Source organism: Hipposideros armiger, unplaced genomic scaffold (genome assembly GCF_001890085.2).
Source record: "Hipposideros armiger isolate ML-2016 unplaced genomic scaffold, ASM189008v1 scaffold_26, whole genome shotgun sequence".
Taxonomy (NCBI): Eukaryota; Metazoa; Chordata; class Mammalia; order Chiroptera; family Hipposideridae; genus Hipposideros; species Hipposideros armiger.
This window is the reverse complement of record NW_017731376.1, coordinates 1,200,927-1,211,618: the sequence shown is the minus strand read 5'-3', so window position 1 is coordinate 1,211,618 and position 10,692 is coordinate 1,200,927. Positions and strand designations below refer to the sequence as shown.

Sequence of the window (10,692 nt, the reverse complement as noted above, 5' to 3'; positions counted from 1 at the left end):
GTGGAAGTTACCATCTCTTGCTCTGAGATGGGTCAATTACCCATAGCACACCAACAACAAAACTCGAACTCTGATTTGTTTTAAAGGTACATTACTAAGTAATTAGTTCAAATGAAGAGAACAGTGTTTCTTTTTAGTATTCACCTAAGTGGTAATCATTTCAGTAAAATATCCTTTCCTAAGGACACAGTTCTTTACCACATAAGTTTTACCTGAGTAAAATAGTGTAAATATTAGACATTATTTTATAGAAGTCTATTTTCTAGCTTTGTATTATTTGAATTTATTTTTTTTATTAGTTTAGGTGTCTATTTTCTAACTTTAGATGAATGCAGCCATTATTCAGGCTCCTTTCTCTCCTCTCTAGTTTCTTTGATTCTTGCATCCCTTCCCTTTTTCTTTATCTCTGTCTTGTGTTAAGTGTACAATTCAGTGTTTTTTTGTATATTCACAGAGTTGTACAACCATCACCAATATTTAATTTTAGAACATTTTTCATCACCCCAACAGAAACCCTGTACCTGTTAGCAGTCTTTCTCTATCTTTTCGCTTCCCCACTTCCAGTCCCTGACAACCAACAATACGCTTTGAGTTTCTGGATTCCTTCTAGACTTCCTGTAAATGGAATCATACAGCACGCGGCCTTTTGTATGTATGTCTTCTTTCACTTAGCATAAATTTTCAAGGTTAATCCATGCTGTAGTTGGTGTCAATATTTTATCCCTTTGTATAGTTGAATAGTATTCCATTGTGTGGCTATACCACCTGTTCATTTATCATTTGATGGACATTTGAATTGTTTGTACCCTTTGGCTGTTAGGAATGATGTTGCTATGATCATTCCTGTACAAGTTTTTCTGTGCACTTGTATGGTTTTAATAGTTAATTTCAACCTTTGAGGTCACCATTTGTGTATTTTTGGCTGCCCCGCCTCTGAACCCCCTTCATTTGTGTGGAGATGGCCCCACTGTCACCATGGCTGAGGCAGGGGTCTGTCACAGTGCAATGATTTCTTTATGTTTGAAGGCAGCGTCCTTCCCTGAAGCATTTTGTTCATTTATCCCCATTATCTAAAGGGATCAGTCAATAATACTGAGTGAAGGAATAGGTTCCAGACTCATTTCTGACTTCTAGGAATCTCTTAGGGCCAGGATCCCCATCTGAAGGTCATCCTGGGGCAGGGCTTTTGGATTGAAGGTATTAATTAATGTTAAAAAAAAACCCCAAAACCTATTAAGTATTCTTTAAATATTCTTTAATCTTTAAAACAGAATAGTTGGAGAGGCAAAATGTATACACAGTGTGCATGACAGTTGTTGGCAATCAGATAAGCATGCTGGTAACTTAGTTGCGATTGAGGTTTGAGGTACCCCAGAGATTTGCTTCCTGCCGAGCAACCAGTGTAGCTAGCTGGGTATGCTTGGTAGTCTTTAGTCCTCCCAAGGTTAAAGTGTAGCCTTCTCAAGTTGTTTTCTCAACCTCAAGGAATGCAAGGTCTCTGCTTTTGCTCTTTGTCTTGTTAATGTTCAAAAGATTAATTTCAGTTATCAGTAACTGTGAACTAAGGGTTTTTTCACATTGTATCTTATCATCTCTTCAGTTTTATCCAAATATGTTTTGGGACATAAAAGAAATGTGCCTGTTACCATTTCAGGGATTCTCTTTCGAGGGATACACTGTTTCGCAGGCAGTTTAAGGGGGATTATGGGATGGGTGGTAGGCGTTGAACTCCAGCATTATGCTTAATATTTGATGTGTGCTCTGTGCCTTTACAAATTTTGCTTAAAAATGCAGAGTTCTTAATAAAATCATAATAAAGTCACAAAGCATGAAATTCTCTAAATAGCATCATAGGAAAAGTTAATTTGCCCCTTAGGGAAGTGGATCACATAACAAAACAGCCCAAGTAGAAATTAAGGTGGGTCAGTGGGAGCACAGGGCCACTGTGTGCGTGATGAGGGCAGAAGTTTGTAAAATGTGTAGAAAATGTGCCGCGTGACTATCAGAGGCCATGGGACTAGCCTAGTAAACAGAACGGATAGTCATTTAGCCCCAAACTTAGAAAGTGAATGAATTCTTTTGAAACAAATTGTCCCGGTTCTGCTAGACTTAAGATTTCTGAATGTCAGTCGTCATTTCATTTGCAAGTTCTACAGAGAAAACAAATCATACTTTAAAATAGATGCCTTGTATCTTAACTTTTAGTGAGTGCTGGCTGGACACAAGAAGAGAGGGTGGGCGTTGTGGATAAAAACAAAGAACTGTAACCTGGCTCCCAAGCAAGTCAAAATATATGCACACAAAAAGACCTAAAAATATCAAACAACTCATAAATAACAAACAAATGATACGGGCAGTAAATGTTGTGGGGACTGGAACACGTAACCAGACCATTGAAGACAGAATAGGACTGTAGCGTCGGAAGGAAGTACTGACTCTGGGTCCTTGGTGAGTGAGTCACTCTTGTCATGTCTTCCCGGCAGAGTTATAGAAAGGATTTGGCTAGAGTGGGTGGAAAGGAAAAGAAAGGGGAATGTGAAGAAGATTGCATATGGAATTGGGCTTTAGATGCTTATAAAGTTCAGGCATATGCCTACTCCCTTACAGTTCCAGTAGTTTTTAAAAGTGCTCTTTGATTTACCCTGAAAAACTGGGAGGGGAGGAGAATGTGGCAAATCCTTTTTTTTTTTTTAAAGATTTTAATTGGGGGATTGGGAGAGGGGAACAGCGTTGGGGAATCGGGGAAGGGGAACAGACAAGTTGCTGTCCTTTTGTTCTTCAGTCTAGCTGTGGAGGACATTGCTTCACTGGCCCATGTTGGCATTATCATTGCGCTCTTCCAGGGTGAGGCAGTCGCTCGCTCACCCGCCATTGGACGGCTGCTCACGGTGGCTCATGCCAGCTGCCAGCCACTCACGGTAGCTTCACAGCAGCCTGTTGCTGCCCCACTGCAGCCTACGCTGTCGCCGGGGACTCATGGCAGCCCAGCTCCAGGTCGAGCTGTTGTTCACCATCTTAGCTGTAGAGGGCGCAGCGTCACTGGCCCTCATGTGGGATCCGAACCGGGCCCTGCTGCCCAGAGCTGGCGTCCCAAGCCAACTCTTAACCAATGTGCCACTTGGCTGGCTCCAAATCCTTTTTTTTTTTTTTTAAGTTTATTTTTTTATTTGAAAAAATATCCAACATACATAAACAATAAGCCTCCTTTTATTCAGACTGCCATATTGGCTGCCAGAATTTTTTTAAATGTAGGAGGCGAGAAACCCCGAGGGAGCATTCTTTTCTAGTGATTAAAACAGATGATCTCGGCTTATCTATATTTTCTGTCAGCCATAGTCTCAGCGTATATAGCTTGTCAGATAATTTTTATACATTTTACTCAATTTACTAAGAAAATCAGAAGACATGTTATAGGGCTAAGTTGAATTAAAATTCATTAGATACATGTTTTTGCTTGCCCAAAAGCAAAGTAGCTTGGGAAAAAAAATCCCCAAACAAAATGACCAAGTCAAACCAGTTCTGCAAATATAGGAAACTAACTTGTCCAGCACCCTGCCCACTGCTTCACCCTGAAACTCAGTTCCCTTCTCTGCCCCAGGCAGCCTGGCTAGGAGCTAAAACTAGTCACCTCAGCGGAGAGGTGCCTCTGCTTCCCCAGAGGTGCCGATGTCTGTGCCTGAAACCCTGTGTTTTGTGTAAGATATTGGAAATGCAGAGCTGGAAAGCTATGTTTGCTTCATCAGCTTATTGAAAAGAAATGGGTCATTGTACATACAAAAGCATAATTTTCTTGGAACTACATCTCTAAATGAGATGTTTAGTTGGGGTGGGGGTGGCTTCTGTGGTATGCCTGTTAGAAGAATGGTCCAACTGTGCCTTTGGCCCCAGAGGGTTTTTTTCACTCTTGGGCAGTGAGTGACAGATGGTAAGACTCAGATGGGCAGAGATGCCTTTCTGGGGTACACTGGGAGGCTTGGTGAAGGGCAGGTGTGAAGACAGATCCCGAGCCTTAGGCACCTTCTTGGGGCAGACGCCTGCAGAAGGGAGCACCTCTGGAAGTTGAAGGTCTGGGTGGAAATAACGTTCCTTTACAAAGCCCATGCTTACATGCTTACAAGGGTATTTGTTCCCCATTTTGAAGACCTCTGGGCCAAACCACAGCCCTGGGTGGATTCGTATCTCACTGCTCCATGCCTCACCCTGTGGCTGTGGAGAACAGGGTCACAGGGACTACTTGTCTTGCTTTAAATGTATGATTGTTGACTTCACATGAGTCCTTCAGGCTACCCAATCATTTGACATTTTCTAGTCACCTTCCCATTTTGTGCTTGATTGCCCCTTTGGAAGGTGCTTCTCCCCAGGGTCTTAAATGACATCGAAGGTCTTAAATGTCTTCCTTTTGGGGAAGCCTTCACTGGCCAGCCTATCTAAACATCACTCCTTCTCTGATATTTCTTTTCACATTTTGTGCATTTTTTCCTCTTTGCGATTTACTCCTATATATATAATTGACTTATTTCTAATACCTTGGTGTTTTCTTTTTCTTCATCTCTCCCCTTAGTCCATTGGTTCTCAAATTTGAACTTGCATCAGAATCATTTGGAGGGCTTTAAACGCAGATTGTTGGGCCCCGGTCCAGTTTCTGACTTAGCAGGCCTTGGGTAGGACCTGGGAATTTGCAGTTTGAACAGTTTCCTGGAGATGCTGAACCTGCCAGTCAGGGGCTGCACTTGGAGAACCGCTGCACTAGGAGTGAGAACCAGACAATCTCCGTGAGGAGGACGCTGATTTTTATCGGTATTGTTCTCTTCTGTTTCACCAGCACCTGGAAGAATGTCAGGCATGTAGTGTGGATTCAGTAAATATTTTTTTGAATGAATGATGAGCTGTCTTGAAAAATAAGAGCTACAAGCAATATAAAATATAAACACCCTATCAAAAGAATGCTGACACCTATTTTATAAAGATATAGCTTGTTGCAAAGAACCTAAATTATGTTTTTTGCTCCATAGACAGAGAAAATGGAGGCTATGTAATTCATTTGTTTTTAGGAAACCAGCATTATTGAGATATAATTTGCATACTATTCAAATCAGTTCAGCTGCTTAAAATGTACAGTTCAGTGGTTTTTAGTATACGTATTTAGAGTTGTGCAACAATCACCATAATCAACTTTAGAGCATTTTAATTATCCCCCCCAAAAAGCCCTGTACCCATTAGCAGTCACTCCCCATTTTCCTTCTCCCCCAACCTCCTAGCCTGAAGCAACCGCTAATCTATTTTTTATCTCTATAGATTGGCCTGTTTTGGACAGTTCACATGAATGGAATTACAAAATATGTGGCTTTTGTGACTGGACTCTTTCTTTTATTTAGCCTATGTTTTTGAAGTTCATCCTTTTGTATCAATACTTCATTCTTCTTTATTGCCAAATAATATTCCATTATGTGGGTATACCATGTAATTTTGTTTATATTTTGTGTATCTAATTGTCAACTGATAGACGCTCTTTGGCTTTTATGAATCATGCTTCTGTGAGCATATCATGTGTGGGCTTTGTGTCGACATGTTTTCATGTCTTGTGAGTGTATATCTAGGAACGGAATTGTTTGCTCTTGTGGTAACTGTTTAACCTTTTGCTGCACTGCTGCTTTCCAGAGTGGCAGCACTGTTGCACGTTCCCACCAGCCAGTATATGGGGAGTGCAATTCCTGCTCTCACCAGTACTTGCATTATCTGTCTTTTTGGCTATAGCCATTCTAGTGGGTGTGTAGTCATAGTCCACTGTGGCTGTTATTTGCATTTCCCTGATGTCTAATTATGTTGAACATCTTTTAATGTGCTTATTCGCCATATGTATTTTTTCTTTGGAAAAATGTCTATTCGGATCCTTGGAGGCCTATGTAATTTTTTGCCCTTTTTGTTTAAGATGAAGAAAATTTGGGAGAACAACAATTGCGTTCCACTTTCTTTATTTGTGGAATAACTACAAATAGTAACCAATGCATTTCCACTTCTTTTCGTTATGCATTTTATGATACCTGCGGACATCCCTTGCACACTTCATTAAGGAGGCTGCTCAAATGACACCGTCTCAGAGGCCTTTCTTGATAATCTTGTCTAAAGAGGCACTTGTCTCTCCTCCCTTTCCAGTCTTACCCTGTTTTGTTTTTCTACAGTGTACTTGTCCCTCTCTCTGATATTACAATTAAGTTGTATTGGTTTGTCCTTCCCAGTGGAATGTAAGCTCAGTGAGGGTGGGGACACTGTTTTGTTCACTTGGTGTACTAGTAGGACTTCCGAAAATACTACTTAAAATTTAATGGTTACTAGAGGGTAAGGAAATGGTACTAGAAGAGGGTAAAGGGGGTCAAATATATGGTGATGGAAGGAAATTTGACTCTGGGTGGTGAACACACAATGCAATATACAGATGATGTATTATAGAATTTACACTTGGAACCTATATGATTTTATTAATCAGTGTCACCCCAATAAATTAAAAGAAAGTAGTGGTTGAAGGAATGACTGAATGAGTGAAAAGGCTGGGCTCTGCAGTCCACCACTTACTAGTTATGGGAGCTTTGGCAGGTTATTTAACTTTCCTCAGGTTAACATCTTCATCTGTAAAATCCGAGTTATAAGAGTTTCTGTGTTCTTGGGTATCTGTAGGATTAAACTGTGAATGTAAAGCACTTAACACTGCCAGGTACTCCAAAGGAAAAAAGCTAACTGTTAATTTTAATCTTTTCCCTTGCATTTAGCATGTTACATAGAGTAATGACTACAGTTTGCAGGAAATATGTGTGTTTACATTTTAAAAGATTCAAGTGAACAACAATTCTTTCTTTTTTCCTCTTTTCCCCAGGGGATGCAGAGAGCAACTAATGTCACCTATCAAGCTCATCATGTCAGCAGAAACAAGAGAGGCCAGGTGGTAGGGACCAGAGGTGGCTTTCGTGGTTGCACAGTTTGGCTAACAGGTACAGTCAGAGAGAGATAAACCGGTTTATTTCAAAAGCAGTGTCATAGACAGCCTTGAACTAAGAGTGGAGTGTCGTAACATGTAACTGACAAAGTTGCTTACTAACAACCTATTTCCTTTTGGTCATTGCGTTTGTTCTTTATAGAATTGCTGTTCAAATAAAGGGAAAAACCAGAAAGCATCTTAAAACTACCTTCTAGTTGATAAGTGCATTACATTCGGCAGACTTTTGCATGAAAATAAAACTTGGATTCTGCCTTCAAGAAGCTAATAATGTAAACTATATGAAGAGAAAGAATGAGTGATAAAGATAATCCACTTCTATATTTCAACTTTTGCCTCTCATTGGGTTCTCATGTTGGTTTTCCCAGAGTCTCTCTTTGGGCTTAGTCATACAAGGCTGAGGAGATGGTAAATTCGTGCAGATTTTGGAGGTAGATTTTAAAATGATGGACCTTTTTAATTCCAGGATTTGTATTTAAAATTTAAATACATTTCACCAAATTGCCTACTTAAATTTTATACCTATTTACTCTCCCACCAATAGTGTGGGAAGAGGGTCCATTTCCAGTGACTTTGTCAACACTAGATACAACCAGTCCTTAAAATTTTTGCTGATTGTTAAAAAACAACATTCCCATTTTGGTTTCAACATTAGACAGTTCTTTTTGTTTTTGTATGAAATAAGACAGCACTCTCTTCATTCTTAAGTCTAGATTGTTAAATTGTTACTTTTATATTGTCCAGGTTTATAACACTTAACATTCTGTTCTGAAATCTTGAATTTCAACAATTGTTTGTATTGGGATTCTGTAAGTAAATTGATTCACTACTCACCTCACCATCAGTTCTTTTATTATGGGGTACTCACTCATGAGCTCTTTCTTTGAATCAGGTTTTGCCTGTTTTTTTGTTGTTAAGTAGTTTTGGTAAGATGGTTTATTGCTATGTTCTGAGTTCCCTGAGTTTTTATTTTTGAGAGTGTCTGTTTATTATGACTCCTTGTCTGGGTAAAGTATATATTTGGTACATACTCTTTGTCTGAAATTCTTAAAACATTACTCCACTGTCTTCTGGTATTAAATGTGACGTGTAGGACTAATCCGAGTTTTCCTTTTTCATCTGGATGCCTGAAGAATGATTTCTTTTCCTGTATTTTCTTTTAGTTTTGCCTTTCTCGTTTAGGCCCTTCATCTATCTGTAGTTGATTTTTGTGTGTAGTGTGAGGGACGGATCCATTTTCTTTTTTTCCATATGGGTCATCAGTGGTCCCAAGAGCATATATTGATGCGGTATCCCTTGTGTCTGATTTGCAGTGCCAGCTGCCATATATCAGGTTTCCCCTTATGTGTGGGTTTGTTCCTGGGCTCTCTGATCTGTTCTATTGGTATACTTGTTGATTCTTCTATTATTAGCACACTTTTTTAATTATTGTATTTCTATAAGTCTTGAAATTCAGTGCAGTAAGCCCTCTTACCTTATTGTTCATTAGAAATCTCTCTCTCTCTCTCTCTCTCTCTCTCTCTCTCTCTCTCTCTCTCTCTCTCTTTGCCTCTTTGCATTATTGTATAAATTCGTAAATCAGTTTAACCAATTTCCCCAAAACCCTGTTAGGATTTAGTATGGGATTACATTATATGTACAGGTCAATTTCGGGGAAAATTGATCATTAGAGTACTGGATATAGGATACTCCTTTTCTTAAACATGGTATATTCTATTTATTTTACCATTAACAATGCTTATAAATATTGTTTATCAGATTTTTTGGTACTTATTTTATGGTCCTGTATGTATTCAGTTTTCATAAATCTGTATTTCAAAAGAACGTATGTTTCCCTGATGTGTACAATATTTTATATATGTTCATTAGATCAAGCTTGTTAGTTATGTTGTTAAATCTTCTATAGCCTTCGTTGATTTTTTTTGATGATGTTGGAAATGGAAGTCAAGATTTCTTTCTTTTTCTTGCAATTCGGTAGCTTAACTAGGATCTGTCAAGGTATTGAGTGGTTTGTATGCCATTTTCCTGGACCATAGTTTGCTTTTCCTCAGATTTTATTTGAGACAAATTTTCTTGTTTTATATTTTTACATTGGTTTGTATATTAGCGTCCCAGGACTGCTGAAACAAATCACTACAGACTGTGTGGCTTCAGACAACAGAAATTTTTTCTCTCGTAGTTCTGGAGGCCCGAAGTCTGAGGCAGGGTGTTGGCAGAGTGGGTGCCTTCTCTGCGCCCTGAGGGAGAAGCTGTTCGGGCCCCTCTCCTTGCTTGTGGAAGTGGCTGCGAATCCTGGGAGTTCTTGAGTAACAGATGCATCACTTTCTCTCTGCCTGTCTTCCCAATCGTGTCTTCATGTGGCTGCCTTATAAAGACACCAATCATTGGATTTAGGGTCCACCCTCATCCTGTATGACCTCATTTTAATTTAATTGCATCCACAAAGACCCTGTTTCCAAATAAATTCACATTCTGAGGTTCCATGTAGATATGAATTCTGGGGAGATGCTGTTCAACCCAGTACAGCTGGTTTCTCTTCTTCAGGAATACCATATCTTAGTTTTGGGTTGTCTATATTGTATTTTATAAAGATTTTCTCTAACTGCTTTAATTTCTTCCCATTTTGGTTCATGTTCACTGTAATCATTTCAGTGAAAACTTCTATATCAGTAATTCAATTTCAGCAATGTCAATTCTTACCATTTCATATTAAATGTATACATAAAAATATATGTACATGTGTATACATAGACACTTTTATTATAATTTAGGTTGTCTTTGATGTATAACAAGTTTAGATTTTTAGGTTTTAGATTTTTATTTTTCTGATACTTTTTGCTCAACTGGTAGTTAAAAATAACAACAAAATACCTGAGAACAACCCGCTGCTCCCCAGCCTCCATCTCTGTTTCAGTATTATTGCTGTCTAACGAATTACCCAAAACCTACTGGTGTAAAACAACCATTTTAACTTGCTTACCATTTTGTGGTAAGGAGTTCAGAAGGGTTCAGCAGAGCAGTTTGCACTTAAGTCTTGCTTGGTTGGAGTCACGCTGGTGTAGGCTGCAGTCGTCAGAGGACTCAGCAAGGCCGGGCGTCTGCCATGACACGCTCAGCCGATGATGCCCGTCACCTGGGAGGGCAGCTGGCTGAGGCTATTGACGGGAACACCTACTTGTGATCTCAGGGGATTTAATGGTAGGCTTCTCCCAAATTAAGTGTCCAAAGAGAAGCTGCAAAGCTTTTTCTGATCCAGTCTGGGAAGTCACCGATTGTCATTTTCACTACATTCTTTTGGCCACAAGTGAGTGCTAAGGCCAGCCCAGCAGGGAATTAGCAAAACCTCCTGATGTGCCGGCAGCAGTGTCACATTGTAGAAAAACTTGCAGGAAGGCAATGTCTAGTGTGGCCATCTTTGGAAACTATAATCGACTATACTCATATTAATGTAAGATTTTAATGTGTAAAGCAGCTAACACTGTATTGATCCTCAACCTGTCCTCTTTTCATTTTTTTTCAGTTAACCTTCCACCTTGACTTCTTTGAAGATCATCAGTCCATTAGACTTCTATACTTTTTCTCTTGCCTCATAATTGCTTTAGTTAGTTCATTCTTTTTTTTTTTTTTTTTTTTTTAGCTGAGCCATCCTGCTACCTGTTGGCAGCTCAGCGGCTGCTCAGCTCGGGCTGGACTCGAACTGCTGT

The 10,692-nt window shown here is 39.5% G+C and overlaps 1 protein-coding gene across 1 annotated transcript in view; it reads left to right on the top strand.

Moving 5' to 3' along the window:
• PAPSS1 (3'-phosphoadenosine 5'-phosphosulfate synthase 1) overlaps nucleotides 1-10,692 on the top strand; it is a 135,970-nt gene that overhangs the window by 3,739 nt on the left and 121,539 nt on the right. Inside the window, exon 2 of the mRNA XM_019635990.1 lies at nucleotides 6,869-6,983. Coding sequence (XP_019491535.1) covers nucleotides 6,869-6,983 — 115 coding nt within the window. The remainder of the gene's footprint in view (nucleotides 1-6,868; nucleotides 6,984-10,692) is intronic.